The 25100-nt window shown below is 37.9% G+C and overlaps 1 protein-coding gene and 1 long non-coding RNA gene across 2 annotated transcripts; one reads left to right on the plus strand and one right to left on the minus strand.

Annotated features, from left to right (window-relative positions):
• Nucleotides 1–11858: 11858 nt before the first annotated feature.
• LOC121955224 (uncharacterized) lies at nt 11859–14197 on the minus strand. The gene is made up of 3 exons (XR_006106618.2): nt 12557–14197; nt 12368–12427; nt 11859–12243 (listed from the first exon to the last, which is right to left on the minus strand). It is a non-coding gene; the product is annotated as an uncharacterized LOC121955224 (long non-coding RNA).
• On the plus strand, nt 14168–22408 carry LOC121963415 (prostaglandin E2 receptor EP2 subtype-like). The gene is made up of 2 exons (XM_088089444.1): nt 14168–15092; nt 17485–22408. The coding sequence occupies exons 1-2, from the start codon at nt 14313–14315 to the stop codon at nt 17737–17739; spliced, it is 1035 nt and encodes a 344-aa protein (XP_087945570.1). The 5' UTR covers nt 14168–14312; the 3' UTR covers nt 17740–22408.
• Nucleotides 22409–25100: the final 2692 nt, after the last annotated feature.

Raw genomic sequence — 25100 nt, forward strand, 5'->3', positions numbered from 1 at the left:
CAGAGTTTAACAGCGCACACTGACTGCATTCCTGCTGCGTGATTACGAGCTCTTTTTAATTTCTTCTCCTGTGGACTTCACCCTGCACTGCTCTCCTCAGTCTTTCCTCTTCTCTCTGTCAGACACTCTTAGCTCCTGCTAGAACTTCAGGTAGTCTCTCAGGGACTTCTCCATTTTGTACCAAGCTCATTTGAGCCATTACTACTGAAATCATATTTCCAAGATGGGGAAATATTAATAAAAATCTGTAGCGACATCATTTTTCTTTGTGCTGCTTTCAGGTGCCTTTCGCAAGTATTTAAGCCTGAGTAAATTGGTGCTATTTCTTTCAAAAATATGGAACAAAAAAAGTCAGTGTGCAGCTTGGCAAGAAAAGTCCCTTAACATGCTATTAATAAAATAAAATTAAATAAGATAAAATGTTTAAGGTGAGTCTTAGATATGATAAAAAATAGGAAAAATGTCCAGAAAATACAAATCTTATATATTTGAAATTATGTCACAGAAAAAACCCCAGCATATTATTACATTCATTTTTCCCTATTTCCCCTTTTTGTCTTTTTGTTTTGGCATTTTCTTAAGGTTGTTATTTGTCTGTTTTTGTTTTTTATTGCATTTTCTTTATTTTTTTTCTTTCTTTTTTTGGGGAATGTCCGATAACTATATTTACAGTAGTGATAATTACACACTCAAAATACATTTAAAATCATTTTACAGAATTATTATCATTTTGAGCAGATTTTAATGGGTTATTTATTTATTTACTTTTTCTTTTCTTTTTCGATTTTTTCCTACAACTTTTTCCTAATTTCTTGCTAATTTTCGGGTAATTCCCTCTGAGATTCCTCATTGCCTTCTTTCCATGTTTTTGAAAGAAATCATGCCCAGCTTTAACAGGCCTGTAACGACCAGTAATTATCAGATTCAGCATTTCAAAGTGCTACATTTTTGTGGCACAATCAACTAATTTCAGCAGAATCACAGCTATTATTGGATTAGTTTCCTGTAGTGATGTCATTACATGAAAATATTTGGAAATCTAGCTGAGTTTAAATAATATTTTACATTTCTGATCTCTGCGGGAGCAGAGTGCCGGAGTGTCTGAAATAAAACAAACTTAGCACCGAGCAGCAGCCGCGTCACCCATTGGCACACAGGAGCCATAAATCTACACACCGAAAAATGATATCTCAGCAGTAACAAAGCCAACTCAATAAACAGCCAAAAGCAAACGTCTGCACACACATACACTCTGGATCAAAAACCCATAACCTCACATACGATATATTCTCAACCCTCTGGAAAACTTCATATCATCTTCTCTCTGAGACATTGGGGTTTCTAAGGAACTCCCATGATGCATCTGTGCCATTTCTCCTGTGTTGGTTACCATATGGAACGCATAGATGCTGAGATAGCTCATGTGACCCTCTGCACTGGGACAGCTGTGCAGTGAGAGCACTTTTTCCTTCCACGTGTTCTGCCAGCTTGGCCGCTCCAGGCGGGTCCATAAACAACCCTCAGGGCAGGAGTCAGTGAGTGAATTCCCAGACACACAGCATCTCGCCAAGGTGCATTAGTGTATCTTTCTCACTCTTCTTGTCACTTCACTCCCCTGCCCTCCATCTCCTCCCTGCCACAAAGTCCGATTTCCATTTTCTTAACAGAAATTTTCCTCATCAGTTAAAGGCTTAAAACCTCCTTCTTACGTCAGCTTTCCTCTGCTGCATTTACTTCCCTGAAAGATCTGGAGGTACATGTCAAATGTGGGGCAGTGTAGATTATGCAGTATTAACTATAATAATAATAATAATAATAATAATAATAATAATAATAATAATAATAATAATAATAATAATAATAATAATAATAATAAACCTTATTTGTATAGCACCTTTCATACAAGAAATACAACCCAACGTACTTAAGATAAGAAAGAAATTATAAGCACCAAGTGCTTCACATGAAAACACATACAAGACAAAAAGATATAATAAATCCTGCATGTACAAATAAAACAAAATCAGAATAGACTAATCATTCCAGAGACTGACGGACTGTCAGATTATATACACTCAGTTTCAGCCTATAACCTTGTTAAGGTCTTTACGTGACACCTGCAATAATGGCAGTGTACTTTTAATGTGAAAATTATCAGTGTAAGTACAATGTTTGCTGCAGCACACTCAGCAGGTTCGACACCTCCTGACATATCTGTGATATCAAACATGCACGAAGGCTGCAGCAGTGCAATGCACATTTTTTTTGCTGTGTGATTTGATAGAAAATTGCTTTATTAGCTTGGCGAGCCAAAAATCTACAACAATTTAAAAACAAAGAAAGCTACACTGAATTTAACAATTGACAAAAAGTGTTTTTGAGAAAATAACCAAAAGTTCACTGTCCTCTGTCCAAAAGGGTCAGGGTATGAAAGTACTATAAGGGGGACTGAACTGCATGAAAAACGAGAAAACAACTTGTTTACTCATTTACTTGTTTTAAAACCATTAAATGAGAAAACGGAAGTTCAGAGCCATTTTTTTTTATGATCCAATGTTTGGTTTTAAACCAAAATTGAGAAAACCAATTTCTAAATAATGGTCGAATTTTGTTCATGTCCTATTCTTTATGTGATTTAATGGAAAATAGTGAAAAAATGAATCTGGAAGGTCACGTGACGTGGAAGTAAAGTAACCATGTCGAAATAAAAGCCCAGGGAAATAGACCAGATAGACAGATTGATAGAAAGATAGACAGATAGATACGCTGGGACCTTAATGAATTAATTACTTTTTAATTTTTAAAACCATGCGATACATGGTAACTCGGGCTGGACAGCACTTTGAGAGCTGATTTTTTTCAGAGTTACTCACACTTGTCAGTGAGAAGTGTGTGAATTTCAGAATCATAATTCATAACTCTTTAAGGGTAGTGAGCAGATATCTGTCTATATCTACTGTGAACTGGTATAAAGGAGAGGAACACACCCTGACAGTTTTACGCCGGTGCGTTCGTGCGTAATTTACAGTCATATGTACAGTCAGATGTGTGTGTCTTGCAAATGTCTGCACAGGAAAGTCGTGCAGCTCTGAATGTCGTCTCAGAGTGATAGTCTTGGCTAAGGGGTTCCTCCAAACTATGGCTGATCTTGGCCTTGATCTAGGAATTGTAGGCTCAATGACGACTATGCTGCCAGCCGACACACGACGCGTTTGCTCTAGCTTGCCCCAGACCATGTGCTCAGTCACAGCCTCCAGGGTGACAGCTCTCTTTATTTTGACAGTGCCAACCTTGTTAGGGATGTTCTCCATAGACACCTCTACTCCTGCCATCAAATTGAACTGTCTCCGCAAGTCACAGTTGCTACCGGATGGCAGCGTCGTTGGCCAGCAAACCACTTTTTAGCTTACGGTGATGGACCAAGTACCTTAGTAGGTTGCTGCCATGATTAGGTTTTCGCCCTGGCCATCAACCACCAGTGTCGGCACGACCAGCTTGCAGCCATGAACCTCCATTTCCAGGTCACACATGCCCGATTGTATTGTTTCTGAGCCACCACATCCAATCAAAACAACATCATTGGGCTCCAAGGTGGGTTGCTGTAACAACTGGGACATTACACTGGAGCTCAGGGTGCAGGCCATTGACACACTGTCAAGCATAGCCCTGCTGTCATTTTACTACCCAGGGTTACATCTTCATAGAACAGTTCATTATGTGGTATCAGGATGTGAATGTTTTGGAGGATGGATCTGTGTCTAAGCTCTCTCTCCTCACATACACTCTGATAATCAGACTCCAAATCATCATTGTCATTACCATCTGTGATTTCAGTTTCTGATCTAACTACAACATTTAACAGTGAAGGATCTGCCACTGAGTTGCCCACTGCCTCAACCATACTGGGCCCCATCCCACAGCCAGATGGTCCACCTAAGGTGTCATCTCCAGCCACTAGGCTCTCAAAGCTGAGTTTAGGATTAGATGACTCTGGGGTAAACAGAAATCTGCCCCTGCCAAATGTTGGTACTGGGGTGAATATCACTGAATCCCTCCTTCTACCAGGAACTGGACCACTCTCCATAACTAACTCATCCACAGGATAAAAACCCAAATTAAACATGAGAAATATAAAACCTGAGGCATAAACCAAAATTATTTGTCACTCAACATGTTTTTTTCAGCAAATGTAACCTTTCCTGTTCAATATCAACAACAGTCAATGTAAATCAGAGACACACTTAAGTGTTATTGCAGTTTCACAACAGAATACTGCCACCATGTGGCTACATGCAGATACTGTAGTCCATGCTCCTGCTGTGCTGAATATCATCCACTGAAAACATGGAGCCTCTCTCTGCGCAGTCGCGCCCGGCTTGCGCCCGCAGTCCCTAACAGAGGCCTCCAGGAAACAGACGGATCGCCTCCTATGAAACATTTGCAGGACTGTGTTGTTGGCAATGCAAGATTTCATTAGTGAGAGGAATTTAACTTTTACACTGTCCTCCATTATTGAAGATGATGTGAATGTTGATTTGAATTTCTGTTAATGCAACAAAGGATAAACTATTTAGTAAGAAATGATTGTCAAGTGTCTGAGAATCTGTCAGGCTGTATAATATTTTGTAACGTCCATAAAATATGTGGTCATAATTTTTGGTGAATTAAATAATTTTGTTAATATGTTCAAGTTATAATGTAAATGTACAAGGTAAAGAAAGTTAACTTGTTTCCTCAAAGCTCATTTATTCATTCATTCATTCATTATCCCTAACCGCTTGTCCTCATAAGGGTCTCGGGGGGTGCACCCTGGACAGGTCGCCAGACTAATGCAGGGCTGACACATGTAGACAGATAACCAGTCACACCCACATGCACACCCACAGCAATTTAGAGTCACCAATTAACCTGACATGCATGTCAGCTGGAGACCCCGGAGAGAACCCACGCAGACACGGGGAGAACATGCATGAGAATATGTAAACTCTGCACAGGATCTTCCCCAAAGCTTTGGAGTCAAAAATACATGTGCAAACCTCCGGACACTAGGTGACAGCAGAGCGCTTGCAGTGCTTGTCTTTGTGATGTAGCAGTCCTCAGCTTGCCATTCTGGCAGGACCGACCAGACCAACGGCAGCTAGCTTCCTCTGCTTCATTATTTCTCTTATTTTACAGGTTCATTATCTGTGTACGTGCCTCACGCTTGGGGCCTTTTACAATTTCACAGTGCACTGGTGCTCGCTTTAAGGGCATGCTAAGGTTGCAATAAATATTCCTATGACAAGTTTTAAAATATTGTGTTTTGTTGTTCCACTACTTACTTTCGTCAAAGTGATAATAATTTGAGCAACTGACAGGTAATCTCGCTGCCTTAAACATATATAGCCTACACTCAATTTCAGCCTGTGAATACTTAATGTGGCTATGATCAAATTATCAGTGTAAATAGTGTTTGCTGCAGCACACTCAGCAGATTCTACACCTCCTGCTGTATCTGGGATATCAAACATGCACAAAGGCTGCAGCAGTGCAATGCACATTTTCTTTGCTGTGTGTTTTGATAGCAAATTGCTTTATTAGCTTAGTGGGCCAAAAATCTACAACTTCAGTTAAAAGCAAAGAAAGCTACACTGAATTTAACAACTGTCAAAAACAAAAAACTAAAAGTTTACCACCCTCCCTCCAAACGGAAGCAAGGATCAAAGATTTCACTAAAACACTAGTTCTCTCTGTCACACTCTCTGTCACACACTCTCTGTCACACACACAGCACACACACAGCACACACACAGCACACACTCTCTGTCACACTCTCTGTCACACACACAGCACACACTCTGACCCACTGACTCAAACTGTTTGCTTCTTCAGTCTTTATAAACTGCAGGCTGATAATCAGCAGATTAATCACAGGTGTGCTCAATCACTCTCTGCACCTGGAGAAGCACACATTCAAACAGAAACAGGCATGAAAATTGGCCCACCCACCTCTTCAACCATAAACATATGTAATTTCACTAGAATTGTTTTTTTTCCTAATTATAAGTGTTTATTTTTTGTAATTTAGATCAAAAAAGTCAGCAAGGACAATTTGAGTCACAAGGTCTATTTTTGTTTTACCTTCCACACAGCATAAACATTTGAGATCAATGCACTAACTGAGGTTTGCATGAATGTAGTGAGAAAATGGTTGAAAAAGGTTAATTTACTGAAACATAAGTTTTCAGTTGTCTCAGCTGGGGTTGTGCAGATACTCTCCTCACAAGAGTTGGTTCAGTTTGAAATTTACGATTCAAACCAAGTTTAAGGTTCCGAAAAATGATCTAGTTTATGGTCACGTGCTCTGTTAATAAAATAAAATACAAGAAAATCTTGTGATTTTTATTTACTTGCAGATATTTCCCAATATTTTCCATGTGTACTTTGTATTTAAGCAACACCATTAAAAACTCTGTAATTGCCTGAACAAAAGAAAGAATATATAGAGAGAATATATATGTATATATATATGTATATATATATATATATATATATGTATATATATATATATATATATGTGTGTGTGTGTGTGTATATATATATACATTGTTTCAAACTAAAAATGTCCTCACAGCTGTGATGGAGCTGGACTCATCCTGAAGATGGCTGCTGTGTTCCAGATGTTTTTACTAAATAAACCAGGAATCTGTGAGTTTAGGAGCAAAAAGTGGTTATTATGTAGAAATATGTGAAGGTCACTTTTCATTAGATCCTCATTGATCCTGCTGGCGATGTAAATAGGTGTAATTGATGAAGATACTGGAGATGCACATATCGATCCAGCTGCTGTGTGATATATATTTAACAAACTCAGAACGAAGAATAAAATAAATACATCAACACATAATGCTCAGTGATAAAACAATTACAGGATCTGCCTGATTACATTAAAATTTAATTTTTATGCACATTTAAAAATGTTCTGGAACAAAGTAAAAGAGACAAAACTCATCATAGTTAGATGTCAACTCTAAACAACTTTCACTGGCAACAACCACTTTCAGTCGATGATTTGCGCTGAGAAATTGCATCCTGACAGGAGTAAAGACTCTCTGAAACTCACTGAAAGACTCTCAACTCACTTCATGATGGAAACTGTAAGATTCAAAGACTTTAACGCTCTTTTTATGTGTTTAGCGACTAAAACACTGCTAACAGGCTAGCAGACAAGAGACATAAGTATTTTCATTTCAACAGCCGCTTAATATTAATATCAGACTTTACACACCACTGAATTCACAACATTGAAATATTTGACTTTGAAAATCATGTTTCTGAGTTTATTTGATCTGAATTTGCCTCTTTGACACTAAAATATGAAGTTTCTTGATTAGCATGAAAATATAACATTTCTTGATTTTAAACATATCTGCTTCAGTGTTTACAATTTCAGATCCGTAGTTTCACACATCAAAACATCAAAACATCAAAACATATATAGGCTATATTTCTGACTTTTTGGATCTGACTTTCAGCAATCAATTTGAGCGACCTGAAACTTTTTTTGTTTTTAATCCGCAACTTTAATTTATAGATCTGAATTTTTTAATACTGACAGAAATATATATTTCAAATCAAGTAATGTTATATATTAAATTCAAAGAGGTGAATTCAGATTCAGATTCAGATTTATGATTTTCAAAGTAAAACATTTCTGAATTTTTGAATTTCAATATGAAGTTTTCAGCGGCTGTTAAAATTAAAATAAATAATTTGTTTTGTTTATTTGCTTTCATAGGCTTTCCCTACTCTTGTTGTCACATAGTATGCATAATAAATGCTATTAAAGTGAAAATGAACACTCATATTAACCCTTACGTCGTCTTAGTGGACAAAAATGACCGCCACTATGTTGAACAGAAAACCGCCTGAGATTTTTTCCAAATTTTTTTCCAACTTTTCCAACATGAGAAAAAGCATTTATATTACAGTAACTTTCCCTTTTAGTTATTTTAAAACGATTCTAACCATTTTACACCTTAATTCAGAGACAACTTTAGTTTTAAATTTCAAGTTCAACTTTATTTTTAATGTCCTATAACTTATAACTTAACAACACACAGTCTATATTCAGAAACTTTGACTTTAAACGTGCCATCAGGACGTCTGTGAAGTTGTTATGTCATGATTGCCAGCAATCTGTAGCTGCCGCCTCCACCTGCAGATTCTGGCAGACTGCTCTGACCACCTCTCCATCTCTAGCCTCTGACATACATCCAGGTCTTATTAGACCCTGGTTGGGACTCCCAAGGCAAAGTAGTCCCACTGGAGGGGCCAGACTAAGAGCGGTTCAAAAAAGACTCATCCTTCAACTCTAACGATATAAGAACAGGATCAAAAACAACTTGTAGTTTCATTTGATGAACTTTGTTTAAAAATGATTAATAAATCTACCTTCTACCTAACTACCACTGCACCTCTGATTAGAGGGTAGGAAGGAGCAAATGACCTACATGGTTGTATGGTTTGGAGGACTTCTTGGAATTATAGGGTATTCAGTTTGAAATACTTCTCAGTTTTTCTGAAAAATCATGGTTCCCCACAAAACCTTCTCATCACAGGTTGTCACATGTTGCTGCTCTACTTTGCTTTTGCATCCGCATATTACATTTTACCTTCCTTCCTTCTGCATCTGCTCTTTGCATTCCATAATGGCACTACTGTGAGGTCAACTAATACACATGGTGACATGACATGGCACGTGGTTATATTTAGGCAAACAGCAGCACATGACAACAAACTTCACATTCAGACGGGAAGCGAACACTGAACTGTCACATTTAAGTCCTGGGTTTGTTGGATCTATTCACCGTACCTCCCTCCTGTTCTATTGGTGCCCTCATGCTCCGTACAATAAGTGGACACCATCGTGCCACGTTTCATCGGGACACAGAAGCTGCTGTCTGGCTGTCTGCCGGCATAAAATTACTCCACCAATGGTTCTGTCCAGCTGCATTCTCACCTCTCGCCATCTTAGTGCATTTCATGGGCACGTGAAAGCTGGTTTTTGGCGTTGCAACTTTTCTCCAGAAGCACTCTCAAAGTGGCAGTATTTTACAAGTTTGGAATGAGAACAGGATGTTCCTCCTCACTCCAATGCACAATGTGTGTAGATGATTCTGTGCATTTGCCTTGTCTTGTAAACTGACGGCCTCAGTATGCTTCAAATAAGTAATTTCTCAGGTAAGTGTTTCTAAAAGACCACACTGAAAAGTGGGCTAAAAAAGTGAGCCATCGTCCTTACTGGTATTGGAAGTAATGTGTTACTAAGTAACACTGTTGCTAAGTAATGCCATTACCAAGTAACGCCGATGCAGAAGTCCACTGCAAAACGGTAACACGTGACGTTTTGGAATGAGAATGCGTTGTTTCAGCCTCATCAGTGTCTGTTAGACGGTGTGAATGCATACTTATAATAAACCGTCTGACAGACTGTTTTCTCTCATTAGGAGGCTCTCATTAGACACATTTATCACGATGGCCTGTCGGCAAATATGCAGTCAACCATAAACTGCAGTCATTAAATGCTCATTTATTGGCAGGTCAATAGTTGTTGACTGATGTGCCCCCAGATGGGAATGGGAGCCATTAAAATGCTGTTTTCTGCCAGTGGGCTATGTGAATGAAACAATCCAACAACAACGTTCAACAATTCATTTAATGGCTGTAACATTTTGGGCTGCTCAGTCTGTATCTTGGAGCTCTTTTAAGCCAGTACTTTCAAAATGTGAATCAAACAAGGTACATGTGTCTGCTATTATATTTTGTAGCTGCTATCTTTACAGAAAATGCATGTTTTGCTCCCAAACACAAGAACTGAAGTGTAAACCTCATACTCTGGTCAGCTGTAACAAAGCCTGGGGTGAAACGTAACATCATGAAATAATGATAATGATGAAAAATAAAACACTGAAAAGTTTTTGTGCAAATAATGAATGACTTTTTAATATAATTGGTGTGTATTTATTATAAGATTGTCTACAATTCAATCATTCAGTCCTTATTACAGAAACCATGAGCACCAAAGAAGACAGTAATACTGGCAGAGTAAACAAGAAAAAAAAAGGTTTAAATAAACAATGATTGTGTTTCCCATCTCTAAGCAAGAGTTTTGTGTGTTAAATAAAAGTTAAATAAAAGCCTGTCCCATATAGAATATATCCCACAATTTATTTTGAAGTACAGAGAATTACCAGCACAGAGCTTTTATTCTGAAGAGTTGTTTTTGTTTTATCATTTCAGTACCTTTTATTTCTTTCCTTTCAAAGATGGGTTGTCATGTAAAATAAAATTGAGAACGTGGTCATTTATAAAGTGTTGACCTTGAACTAATGACTAAGGAGAAATCTGGACCAGTTTGAAACCACTGTATTACAATATATCACTTTATTTTTGATTGGTCTGAAATTTCTTTAGTGAGATACGCAAAGGCATGCTGTCTTCATTGTGAATGCACGGAATACACAAATTTGTGGTTTTTGTTTAAGAGAAATGTCATTTCCCAGCAAAATTGCTTTCTCTTACATTGTATTTTGCTGACCTCAGCCTTTAAAAGAAAGTTGTCAATTGTAGTAATTCAGTAATTCAGTGTATAATTCACATATTTATCATTTATTAACAGTACCAGACCTTGTTCATTTTGTAGCCTATGATTTTTTCCTCAGTGCAAAATTCACACACTTTCCTGTTCCAATGCTGTAATAATAATAATAATAACTATTATTATTATTATTACTAGTAGTAATTAATATTAGCTTAATTAGCTTTAATTCTAACCTACTTCTTTTCTTCTTTATTCTTCTTCTCTATTACTTATTTCTATTTCTATTCTCTTTTTCCCTTTTCCTTATTTCTCTTTTCTCTTTATTATTCCTTTACTATATTTCCTTAATCTCTTATTTCTTCTTCTTGTACCTATGCCCCCCTGTTTTGCAACACTTCTGATGCAAAAACTAAATTTAGACACGGAAGTCACTCCAACATCAACACATCATAGTACTCCTGCACAAGGACTCTTTACAGTGTGACCCAGCAGCAAAAAATCCCCCAGCCTCAGCGAACAAACCAGCATGTTAATTTGTGAGGAAATACTCACCCTATTAGTCGACTTGACACGGGAGCAAGTGCATTGAAGCTGTCGGCAATGCTGCGGGACACAACAGATCCTGTTCGTGATGCCAAATCTGTAGTTGTTTCTCTTTAAGTAACAATGATGTGTGGAAGATGAAGAAACCTCCGCGGACACCGACTCGGTTGCATAATAATCAATTTATTGCAGCAAAGTTCAGCATCCACCAGGCCCCATGGTCTGCCTGGGAGAAGATTCAGGACCAATGCGAATCTCTCCCTTTCAGCTCATGCAAGTCTCTTATATACGTACAGGCATCAATACATTTGTCCGTAAAGCAGCTCTTTACCTGCTGTGATCAATCACAAAACCCCACAAGTATCTCCTTATTTGGAAGGAGCCTTATTCCATATTACTTCTAGCCTGGCGCCAGTATTCTACACATTTGTCTTCCAGGCCTAAACATCCCTAGACCACTAACTTCGAGGCCTCTTTGCCTGACCAAATTAGGAACTTTAAGAAACTGAGCATAATACACTACATTAATAATAAGAATTATTATAATTATAATTAGTAGTAGTAGTAGTACTGTTACTATTTTATTAATAGTAGCAATATAAGTACATTATCATTATTATTTATTTAAATTATTGTACAATTACTGAGGACTACATCCGTCAATTTCACTTGAGAAAAAAGACACATTTGCCAAGAACATGTTGAAAAAGCTTTATTTTAAAACAACAACAACAACAACAACAACAACAACAAAAAGTAAGACACCAGAGTTAGTCAAATTACACGAGGTGCTTGAAATGTAGGTAGGCTACTTCATACAGGTAAATGTATGTCTCTTTGCTGCTTTGGGATTATATGTGGCCGGTGCCGGTCTGAATGAAGGCGACCCAACACACAGTCTTTTGTGGTGTGTTGCTTCATATTTTGGGTTCCCTTCCAGTCTCTTCGGAGGACAGCACATAGCTCAGAGAGCTCCTGGCTTCTAAAGGATGGTGGCCACAATCCACAGTTTCCCCGTCAGCTGTGCCGTCGTCCTCATGTGATATCATGTCTATTGTGATCCCTCTCCAGACATCCATTTCTTCTTTAGTCAAGACAGCTCTCCTCGCTTCCATTAGCTGAAAACACAAGAAGTGCAATTAGTACTGCTCTGTGGTGTTCACACAACACAGATATTTTGGCTGATAGACATTTTTGATCCCATTCAGCACAGTGCATTCAGCTTTTTTCTTTAAATCTTACCCTTGCATCGGGTCATATAGCCTGTTGTTTCCCTCCATTTTGGAGACGCTGCATAGTTTCCTATAAAATACAAAAAAAACAACATCAAAGTCACTTTGGTGAGCAAAAATGTCCGGGCTTGAGCAGCAGGCTTATTATTAACATTTATATTCTTGAATTTTAACATTTAATTCACTCAGAGTCTCTCACCTGAAGTCTCCTCACTGGTCGCTGTCTTGCCTGTCCTCCTCCTGCTGCATCAGCATCAGCTGCAGCGTCGCGAGGCTGCTCGTTCAGAAATGACTGCAGCACCTCTTCAGCTGTTCACCATCATTTTGCCATCTTGGTCTTGCTTTTTGCTGAGCTCTCTTTTGCTGCTCTGTTATTTTGGGTATTTTTACATGTATACACGCGTACTTAGGTCTCGTTTTCCCTCTGTGTGTGTTAAAATTAACAAGAAAAAAATTGTTTGCTGGAGAAAATGACCAGCCACACATGGACATTGAAATGTTCATCCAGTCAGGACACAGGAGTTTAGTTTGGGGGCCTAGTGCCCCAGCCTAACGGCCCTGGCAGTTTCAGGCAGTTATTGGTGCTGACTGTAAATTCCTGTCAAGGGCTGCCTTGAATTTCCACAGCAGTTTACAGGGATGATTGCTGCTGAATATCCCCCTGTTCATGCAGTGAAACTTTGAACCTCTTTCCTCTGAATGGCCTCAGAGCCAACCAAAAATGGTGAATGTGCTCTATGATGTCACAAGTGGATTTTGGGAGATTTTGGAATGTTTGTCTTCTTCAGAGTTCTGTCCATCAGCTCAGTCTCCCATGCAGACTGACAGCAGAGGTCATCCTCTAGTCCTGGCACAGACAGGACCAGTGGGACACAGTCACGAAACCTGTGGTTTCCTCAGGCATTGGAAAAACTGCCGCTTCACAAAATAGGCAGCAGTGTTTACTTTAGACTATTACTTACTGTAGCTTTAAGAGGTCATTGTCTTTTTACATATTTGTTTGAGACTAGGTTGATATTTTATATTGAACAGTGAATCAATCCTTTGCGAATTGACTAGATTTCTTTCCAAAACAAGGGAAGAAAAAAGCAATGAGCAATGAGAAAAATGACCCGAAAAATCTAAAAATGAATATTTGTTATTCATGATTAGGACTGATAAATAAATAAACTCAATGAAAGTGGAAAAATAATATATAGATGTATACGTTTTTAAAGCTTTATACTGAAAAGTGCATTTTGTGCATAGAGCAATGCTTAATATTAAAGCGGGCCCTAAGGGTCAAGTACAGTCAACATGTATTATGTGTGTTGTAAATTGTGTTTATGTTTTACACATCACAAAAAAATAATTTAAAGACAACAGTTTTTGTTTTTTTTTTTTTAAATCCGGTTATGATCACAAAGAAGCCTTGTGTTTTTCTGAGCTGTAGTGATGGAATAACATGTGAAGGCAAGAACATTTCGAATTCCCTCAGGAACTAAAGAAACATTAGCAGTTGAAAAGAATTGAAATGCAGTTATATTGTGATCATATATTTACTGTAGTGGGGGCAGTAGCTCAGAGGTGGCCTTTCCCCCAAAAGTATGAAATGGCAAGCTTCAGTCAAGAACACTTGCATAACTTAACTGGAAGCAGGTCACCTGGGAAAAAACAAACATAAAAGACAAAAGAAAAAACTCAATTTTATGCCTCCCAGGACATGAACAAAGATTTTTCTCTGCCCTCTTCTTGTTTGCACAATGACGCGCGCTGATGATTACTCACGAGCTTGCTTCATGTGCGTGTACTTCTGCGGTGTGTGGTTTTCCGCAGAAGCCCAACAGATCGGATAAGGGGCGTGCTCAAACCCTGTGTCTGTGCTTGTGACGTGCACAGTTCAAACGGAAAACGGCGGACTTTGACGAGAACAGCGCTTATTGACTTTGATTTCGGGTCTTGTACTTTGAGCATCTATGACTAACAATTGCAATGAATCTTTGACAGTGAAGGACGGAGATCCGATCCCCTCCACGATGATGTTCTCCTCCGGTGTGGTGGGCAACATCGTGGCGCTGGTCCTGCTGGAGGTGCGGCGCAGGAAGGCCAGCCCGTCCCTGTACCTCATCCTGGTGACTGCGCTCCTCCTGACGGACCTGCTGGGCTCCATCTCCGTCAGCCCCGTTGTGCTGACTGCTTATGCTCGGCGGGAAACTCTGTTGGGAATGAGCGCAAAAAAGGAGCTGTGCTCCTACTTTGGCTTCACCATGACCTTCCTGAGCCTCTCCACGCTGGCCATCCTGTGCGCACTTGCGCTCGAGCGCTACTTTTCCATCGGTCACCCTTACTTTTACGAGAGGCACATGAGCAAACGCTTTGGTTATATCACTCTTCCTCTCATTTTCTTGGGTAGCATCACTTTCTGCGTCGCGCCTTTGTTTGGTTTTGGTGAATACGTGCAGTACTGCCCGGGGACCTGGTGCTTCCTGGATATGAACCGCAAGAAAAGGAAGGATCAAATTTACTCTGGGTTTTACGTATCGATCATCCTCATCATGATCTTCATCACGTTGTTGTGCAACATTTCAGTCATTACCCACCTGGTGAGGATGTACAGGAGGCGCAAAGTGCGCCGGAGAGGAGTGTCGGCGCACTCCCGGTACCGTCGGTCTTTGTCCATGACGGAGGAAGTGGAGCATCTCCTGCCGCTGGCCGTCATCACTGTGGTCTACATCTGCTGCACCTTCCCCATAGTGGTAAGAGCTGTACCTCTCAGTTGTTCTAAACCATGTATTATTCACTTATTCATTTTAGTGGAGGTGCAGTCCTTATTCATGTCGGTGTGTCTGGATAACTCAGTCGTTTTTCACTGTGAAATATCTGGGTAGAAAAAAAAGAAGTGTGCCTCATTTTCCCAGTGTAGTTAAAATGTTCGTATTGATTTGGAGTTACGTGGTCACATGATATGGAAGTTATTGAAAATAATGTTGAATTATTATTAGAAATATTAATATCAAATATAAGCCAATGAAATATAGGTGTGACTCATTTGCCCAGTGTAGTAACACAATTAAGCACTGATTGGAGTCACATTAAATTGCGGCTATTATTACATTTTAAAAAAAAAAAAGCTGAGTTATCATACAAATTAATATAAATTAGAAAATGAAATAAAAAATAAAAACGAAGTGTGCCTCATTTACCCAATGTAGGAAAATAAATTGATACTGATTTAGAGTTACTCGGTCAAATGATATGGAAGCTATTAAAAAAGATGTTAAATTATTATATAAAAAATATTAATATCAAATATAAGCACTGAAACCAATGAAAAAGAGGTGTGCCTCATTTGCCCAGTGTAGTAACACAATTAAGCATTGATTTGGAGTCACCAGATAACGTGACATTGAGGCTACTGAAAAAAGAAAGCTATATTATCATAAAAATGATTAATATAAATTACAAAAAATGCGCTGGAATTTATTAAAAAGAAAATTGTTATTTTTCTAATATAGTATTACAGTTCAGCAGTGATTTGGAGTCACTGGGTCTCATGACATGGAAGCTATTGAAAAAAAAGCAGAAGCTTTCGCTGGAGTCGGTGGTCTGGCTCCTCCAGTCAACATATCAAAGTATCCTTGGGCAAGACACTGAACTCAGGTAGCTTCAGCACCAGTGAATGTGTTTGAATGTGTGAATGTGACATGCAGTGTAAAAGCGCTTTGAGTGGTCAGAAGACTAGAAAAGTGCCATCTAAGTGCAGTACATTTAGAAAAACAATCTGGCATTGATTTAGAGTCACTGAGTCACATGACATGACCGCTATTGAGAAAAAAAAAACCAACAACAAAAAAACCCTGCAATCGTTGCATCAATTAAACTGCAATTTATTGATAGTCCCTTAGTTAGTCTCCAGCATTTAATGGGTTAGTGGTGACCAATGGGTTAGTGGTCTTACTGCTAACAAGGTGTGAAACAGGCTAAAGGTAAAGATGACAACGCTGAGTCCGGACTGTATGTCAGTTGAATATCCAATTTGAAACTAAATTCCCCACGCTGTCATATTCTCAGTAGCAGACAGCTGACGGGCCCCAGCCTCTTTTTTTCTCCTTCTATTTAATCCAGATGCTATAGGGGAGAAAACGTTACTCACATTATCACACAATTAACTGAAAGTTTCATAAACAACAGACCGTGTTCCCAAAAGACCCACAGAGCATTTCCACAGAACAGGAAGGGAGCTCCCTCTTTTCACTTTTAAAGGATGGGGGATTTTTTAATCCTCAAAGGACTACTTCAGTCATTCTTTGTTTGTTGTTACAATTTAGAAAAATCGAATTTCTTCCTCTCAGTAGTTTTGTCTGGCTTTGAAATGTGTTTTTATTCATTGCACTTGCCCATAAGACTTTCTTTATTTATCTGTGCTTTGTTTTGCTTGGTTGTTGTTTTTAAATGTTTGAAATTAAGATGCATTCTTTCATTCAGGATTAAGCATAACTGAAATAAAACAGTTATTTAATAAGTTTGTTTGACCATATAGGTTCATTTGTTTTGAATCATTGTGAAATTACCTCAACATGTCTTCTTGAGTCCTGTTAACTTAACATTTTTAGTGCACCCCAGATGCTAACTTTTTAAAGTTCAAGTAAGTCAAGTAAATCTCTTAAAAAGACTAAATCTGCACCAGTATGGCAACATTTTGGATTTGAAGCCAAAAACAGTTGTCCTTACTGGCTGCAGGCACTGCTGCGAAGTGAGTCTTTTTCAGCGCTATGATTCGGTTTATATCTGTCGCTTGCTTTGAAAGTGTAGCAGTGGACGAAGACAAAGCTCATTTATGAAGTTCAAATGAAGGATATTTTTTAATAAAACCTCCTTATATCACTAAAAATGTTACTTGCTGTTGGCTGTATTGTGTGTAATTTACAGTAAATATCACAATTTATAGTGTGTGTAGAAAATGTAGAAATGTAGGAAGATAGCAAGTAGGTGAAGTCACCCATCTATCACGTACTGTTAAGTCTTTTAATTTGGATGACATTATGGCACATTCTTAACTAAACCTCCATGATGGTGTAACTGTGGTCAGCTGACAGTATGTACTTGTAATAACATGTATTTCTTTCATGGTCTTTACCCAATCCCCAGCTCAGAGTGTACATAAACCTCATAATAGAATCACAGGATGATAATGCTGACCTCATCGCTCTTCGTTTACTGTCTTGCCACTCTATCATCAACCCCTGGGTCTTCATCATCCTCCGCCCCTCCATTGTGAGAGTCATCTGGAGGAAGCTGCGCAAACCACAAGAGCCAACATGCATGTGGAGGAAGAGTTGTCAGTCCCAGTTGACAGGGGGGAGATCCTGCTGTGCAGCTCCAGAGGCAGAGAAAGGAGGATGACAGCAGACAGAAGACTGGATAAATTACACGGGGCCCCTCAGGCCCGTGGTGTGGTCTCTGTCCGAGTGTGGACAGAAGAGCGGCTGCAGACTGAACAGAGCTGATTTTGTGACATCTCAGACTGCATGCTTTTAATAACAGGCACGGGTGAAGTGGGAGGTCATGTGACACTTACTTTGCAGAAAGTGTGGTGAAGCACATGACTAGAATCAGAGTGGGCCTATCTCTTCCTGTATCTGAATGTTGTGTGTTCGGAAATTATCTCAATCGATGTCAGAAGAGTAAAGCATTATGAAGGTGTGCACAGTATGTCAGCAGAGCTGAGCGGGGAGAATTTGGGCACCTTAATCACGAAGCTGTGCGTCCCCTCAACTAATAGGCTGTAAAAAAAAAAATAAAAAAAAACGTAAAAAAAACCCAAAACCCGTTTTAACATAAAAACCTTGGTGTCCAGACTGCCTTCACATTTTAACCATTGTGTTGACTTTACTTGCTGTATACACCACTTGTCCTAAGGGTCAAAAATAAAACCCCCATTAAACCCCAAATGTATTTTGCATGAAGAAAAAAACTGTAATTCATCACAAACTTGAATATCTAGGTTTTCCCTCTTTACAGTGCAGAAAAGACTGCATTTAATCAGTGGGATCCACTTATTATTATTATTATTATTATTATTATTATTATTATTATTATTATTATTATTATTATTATTATTATTATTATTATTACTACTACTACTAAAGGTACTGCATAGGTGTAAACATTTTTGACAAGATACAGTATATCACTTGTGTAGCCTAAAAAAGTAGCAGAAATGTGTAAAAAGTAGTCTTGAATGCATTTTATTATAGGGAAACAATAACAATATAGCACATAATACTGCACAATGAGGATGGTATGCAAGTTTGTGTGTGTGGGCTTTGCAGATGTATTTTTGTGTATGTGTGTGGTGAGTGGTTTTTGTATCATGAAAATGAGTTTGTAAAAAATGTCCCCAAAGACAAGCTTTTTACCCTGCTGGTGTACAGCTTTCATGGTAATATGAACAAAGGCATTTACACTTTTTCTAATGTTTGGGACATTCTAGAAAAAGTCATTGAATTTCGAGTTGAAAAAAAAATAATTTAGGGTTTTTTAATGTTGTTAAACATAATGGCGGGTAAAAAGACGATGTAAGGGTTAAGCTGACTGAATTTGAGAAGGCGAGTTGAGGTAATTTTGTAATGATACAAAACAAATAAACTTTTATAGTTAAATAAACTTGAAAGGACCGAAGCACAACCAAGTTAAAATACAGTGAATTTGAAATAATATACCATATAGATAAGCCTAATAATAATACTTAAAAACCACCACAGTTTGTGTAGTTCTCTCAGTATCAGTCGGGGAAGCTTCCACTCCACTCAAAATAACGTACGTCATCGACTTATTGATAAGCAGGGCTGTATTAATTTACCATGGGGTCCTGTGGCAAAAAGTTGCTGTTGAACCCCTATAAATACCAACCCCACTTTTCTGAGCTAGTATTGACTGAATCACAATGTTTTTTTAGAATAATATCTGGGTAGAAAACCCTTGTATCATGCACATAAAATCAAATGCACATAAAGGAACTTGACATTAGTGTCCAGGCTGCCTTAAAATTTTGAGCTCATTGAATTTAAGACGACAAGTTGAGGTTAACTTTGTAAGCTTTAATGAAAGAATGAAAGCATAACTGGATTAAAATACAATTAATTAATAGCTTGTTTTGCACAATAAATGAGTATCTGCTCTGAGCAATTTAAAAATTACTTCAACTTGTCTTCTTGATTATCTTCTTGACAATTAAGTTAAAATTTTAAGGCTGCCCAGACATGAATTTCTTTTTTTTTTTTAAAGTTAAAACAAATAGTTTCTTTTCACACTTTGAGTAAAGTAATACTTTACAAAAATGATTATTAAGCTTGCTGCAGCTTATTATTGACAGGAAATGGTTTGTGTACGCATCACACATTTGTATGTGGGGCCCATGTGGGTAGTAAATTTGCTGATAAAAAGGCTCTTTATGGGACTGTCCACATGGCCCCATGCCAATTGCCAACATGGATGGGTTTATCCAAGCAGGGCCCATGCTGGTTATGCCAGAGCTATCTGGGTACCAAGTGAGTATGGGCCCAAAATGTGCGTCTTGTATGGAGTCTTGTAGCCTTCATCAGTAGACGGATTAATAAACACTGACTTCATTAATAGATACAGTAAATACAAATACAAGTAGTAATTTTGTAATGTTCTAAATTACTATTTCTTTATGATAAACATATTTTTTTATTTAATTTAATTTAATTTATTTCATTATTAATGTGACTAAACATTACAGTTGGTCATTTTCCAAAGCACACAACAGTGATTCAGATTTCTAACTGACAAAATAAAAAAATCTGGACAAGCACATTTGAGGAACAGCATATCTGCTCTTGAGGTTGTCAGAGCTGTAGTGAGCTGTGAGGAAAGTGCTAACCTCTGTTTTTCCACAACTGCATTGCCAGTGACGTAACGCATGATGTAAGTTAACGGTAAACACCAAACAGGATGTTCAGTGTAAATTATTACCAAAGCTTAAGCAAATGTAAAGGATGTGTAGATGGCTATGACACAGTGGTTTAGTGACAAACACAAATCAAACTGTTTTATTTTCTATAAGCATATTAAGGTGATTTACAGTGTTTTGAACACCATGGGAAAAATTGAGGAAATTAAAGAGTGATAAATCACACTGAATATCAGTTGTTTTTTTTTTAATTTTCAAATCTTTACAGTAACATAGCTAGAAGAATTTTATGTCTAAGTGTTTGTATTGCCCAGAACAAGAAGAAGAAAACAAAATGATTAAATTAAGGTGCTGAACGATGAATGTGTGAAAGACAAAAAGATTTAGGTCATTCAAATTCAGGTAACTTTTATGAACTGACTGATATTAAAAGAAAGTGTAAAACTTTATTTTTATACTTCAATTACATTCCTACAAAATTACTTTATTTATATTTTGACTTGTCAGATAACTTTTAATAACATTTTGTCTTTACAATGGTGAAGGCGTACTGAAGCGTAAAACTGCCATACAAGAGAAAAAACAAGAAAAAAAACATCAAAACTGATCAGGTAATCACATTAAAAGTTTAATGTTATAACAAGATGTGTTCTTGTTGTAAGATTAAAGTTCATCTTATAAAAAATTGAAAAACCCTCATTATGGGAAGAAACTTTTGATGTGACCTAAAACTGATCACTTTTTTTTCTTGCATGCCAGCTCTACCCTTCTGTAAAGGTATACTAGGTTAAGACTACTTGACTGCTAATAATAATCCAATCAATACCAGATTGTCAATTTTGACTCACATTTTTTTCTTTTTGTGATGGTGAGTTCCGTAGAACATCGGAAAATATCAAATTTTGAAAGCTAAAAAAATGTGAAAAAGCGTAAAAAGATGTGGAAGAAGAGAAATCTAAATTAAAGTATAAAATATAAATTCATTTTTCAAGAAGTTGAAGTAAGTTTTCAGCAGAGATTCAGAATCACCCAACTGTTGGGTGATGTTGGGTAAAAATATAGATTGCAGAATATGAACTTTGATTGTTATCTTTAGAGATATTTATATCTCAAGTATGTCATCCTTGTTCTCACACTGATGGAAACAGGATATGAAAAATCTGTACACACAGTATAGTCTTACATAGAAATATAGACCACTTCCTGTATGATAACACTCAAAATTATATTCAGTGACTTTAGAGAACCTGTTGACATTCAATGAGCAGTGAATAATCACTAAGACATGTATATTTAGACCTTCACTTTACTGACGTGAGTTGCACTCTCCATCTAACAGTCTTTATGACCTTAGAAGTACTGTTGGGTATTGTTAGAAAAATTACAATACCAGATCCAATACCAGTGCCCTTAAAACAATACAGATACCAACTGAGTACTGCATTTGATAGGTTATTTCAAATTGATTTAAAATGATCCCTCAACATTTGATTTATATATTTTCATCAAATGCTAAAAACATGTAATATAACTATACTTTTTAAAATGTTGGTGGCACTTCATTTCACCACACCATGTATGGGTTATAGCAGTACTGTCACATTCAATCGAAGACATGCCATAAAAATAGCCATTTCATTCTAGATCTGGGTACAAAAAAAAAAAAAAAGATATCTGATGCAGGTGTTGTTTGACTGGAGAATTTTATATACCTCTTGGGTATATTTTGATAAGGTATCAGGTCCCAGTTAAAGCCCTACTTAGCACCCTTTTGGCCTCCTGCCACCATTCAGAATACATTTAAGCACATTATCTTTTTACTGATGACGTGACTCTCTTATTGTCTACATATAATGCATTTATTTTTGTACTTCCAACTTTTCACTGCTTGTGTGATCTAACGCCCAGCTTTTGATGTAAAAGTTGAAATGAATCCAAACCTGTGCTTATTTATGTTAAAAGGTTTCTAGATATTTCTACTTATAAGAGAATTCAGTATTAGAGATCACAGTTTTGTATTTTTTATTTTTATTTAAGCTGTTTTTTAAATTTCTGTATGGACAATTTTATACATCGACTGACTGAGATATTATGAGGATGTTCTGAAGCTTTGAATAAAATCTGCTGTTGCTGTTATGTTGGCTTATGAAATGAAGTCTGAGCTGAATACATGTGGACATGGTTCTCTAAATGCTATTTGTCATGTTATTGAAAACACAATCAGCAGAATTGTTTATGCATAGTATGTGTCTGCAAACCACATATAAGTATTATTTTAATAGGTTGAAACTTAAAGTTTCAACAGTGCTGTGGTTAACATGGTTAGGGTTGGGCATCACTTGGTAATGTTTAAAAATATAACATCTTCTGGTCTGGAGGGCACAATTCTGACACTAAAAGCTAACAGTGATTACAAGCACACAGTAGTGAAGAGGCAGACAGGAAATAGGGCTCCCTTTGAGAGAGACAACAATGCCCCCACCATGCCTAATTTTGCAATCACATTACTATTTTGAACTATTTTTAAATATAGATGGAGGGCAGAAAGTGATACATTCATATACTGTGCAAACTGAGGGTTGCTTAAATATTGTCAGAAAACTGTCCGGAAACTGTTTCCACAGCTTGACCGACTTGCCCGGTGTAAAAAGGATTAACAATACAAATGACCTTGTCCTCCAAACCTCTGACGTCAGCTCACCAGACCAGATGAGAACGTACAATAGTCTAGAGTGCTATGACTGTTTTGTGTTGGTGTTTGGGCCCATGACCTCAGAAAAAAAGTAGTAGTGCAAGACTGCCATTTTGTTTTGGCCTGGTGAGCAAAAAAGTGCTTGAGAATTTAGATTGATATTTTAACTAAAGTTTGTACATGGGTGCACCACTTGTGTCAGGCTACTAGCTAGCTAACATATTTTAACCACTACCATCCCCAGAGGCCTAGTGAAAGAGGCATTTGAAAAACTTGGGTAGCAAAAACATCCTCAATCCAGACTTGCCAAATATCAGTGCTATGTCAGTGGCCCCACATGTCAACATATGATATGCTGGGTACTCCGTAAAGTAGTTTGTTACAAACTTAACATTACATGACATGTGAGTCCCGATGGGATACAAGGTGCGCCATGTGCAGAAAGGACGTCATATAAAGAAGTTATCATTCAAGGTCGTTATTGTCCAGGCAATAAACTTTTTGCCATTGACCTCTCTGGTTTCCCACAGAGCTGTTCTGGGAACCAAGTTTGTATAAGCCTATAAAGCCCAAACTTGGCTTGTTTTCCTCAAACAGCCTAATGATGTATAAAACTGGAAAAGAAGCAGATGGGGGACTTCCACATTTGTTGTGTGTTAACAATGATAGGTCACAGATTTTGGATTTAGGAGCTGGGATAGGATTGCAACACATCAACAGCTTCCTGGGCTTCTTTCAGGTCATGTAAGATGAGCGATAAACAGTTTTAAGGAAGTTCTCAGCTTGTCAGACAACCTTTCCTCCCCATTGATGCAAACAATGGTGCAAAAATAAGAGCAGCTGTCAGAAGTGGCACAGAGGGGAACTTCCTAAAGTAGTCTCTGATGCAGGAAGACACACACAATGGCATTGCCCAAAAAGGCAGGCAGCCAGAGCTGTTTTTTGGATTTGAGGGCATTGAGGGCTTGGCCCGAACCTTTGTAGGAAGATCCTGGGGGATGTTCATTTAATCAGTTTTGGTTTTGATGTTTTTTTATGCACTCTGGCACCTTATTTACATTTAAAGTACATGTCTCTAAGAAGTATTCCACCCATATAAAGAAAGTTCCTCACATACCGTAAAATTCCCAATTAAAAGTCCAGACCCTTTTACTAGCCGGGTGTAAAGATACACTGACAGTGAAAAAAGGCCTGTCTCAATTAGAGGCTCCATTTTCATGCAGGTTGTTGGCTCCCTGTTGGAGTTATTATTATTTAGCTGCTAAGATGCATACAATTTGCATATATTTCTAAACTTTTGTCAATATGGACATGGGGCTCCTGAAGTTTTTCACATACTACCCACATTGTTTTGATAGAGAGCAGGTTGAGAATTACTGAAGTATCCCTTTAAATGTGTACTTCAAAAACTGTTACTTTCCTCCAGTTATGAGGTCAATGTCACCAGTTCCCCAAAAATAATGTTATTTACATTTTTGACAATAAGTCCGATTAAACACAAGTTTGTGTGCCAGTGATGTTATGAAGACTGCATACTTCATTAATCTCTGGGGGACATTCAGATTTCTATAAACCCTTTTTTTCTCTCTCACACACACATACACAGAGAAGCAGCTGAGGGGATGGCATTAGTTCAAGGGTTCGGTGACCTGCAAGCTGATCAGTGATGCTGATGTGCCATATTTTCCCAGGATCAGTAGCAGGATGTGATGAGAAAATGGCCTGAGATAACATCATCTGATCACAGTGTTTACGTTACTTTGACTCATAGCTGTCGGCTGGCTTCAGTTTACACACTACTTGAAGGAGGAAGAGCAGTGATCTAAACTGTTGTTATACACAGGCAGGCATTTATCAAACACTCGAGTGGAAACTTTGTGGGTGGAAATATAAACTCCTACAGTTTCTTCTTAACACCAAGCTTATTTTAGGGCAATGTTAAGCTATTGAGAAACAAAAGCAGAAACTGAGTTCATCGTACAAATTCACTGACCTACCCTCTGCACTTCAGACTGATAACTCAGTCCTTTCTTTCGTCCTTGTCAGTATGAGCGTGATCATCATGGGAGCTGATTACATCTATCTGCTGTGGAAACAGTTGTTCCGGAACACTAGAGCTGGTTGACATACATATTT

Source organism: Plectropomus leopardus, chromosome 16, assembly GCF_026936395.1.
Source record: "Plectropomus leopardus strain MGB_pleo_1.0 chromosome 16, ASM2693639v1, whole genome shotgun sequence".
In the NCBI taxonomy this organism is placed as follows: domain Eukaryota; kingdom Metazoa; phylum Chordata; class Actinopteri; order Perciformes; family Serranidae; genus Plectropomus; species Plectropomus leopardus.

Bases quoted from the DNA above. Each gene is read 5' to 3' on its own strand.
- LOC121963415 (XM_088089444.1), top strand. From the start codon at position 14,313: ATGACTAACAATTGCAATGAATCTTTGACAGTGAAGGACGGAGATCCG. The intron at 15,093-17,484 runs GTAAGAGCTGTA...CCCAATCCCCAG, and splicing joins GCTGCACCTTCCCCATAGTG to CTCAGAGTGTACATAAACCT.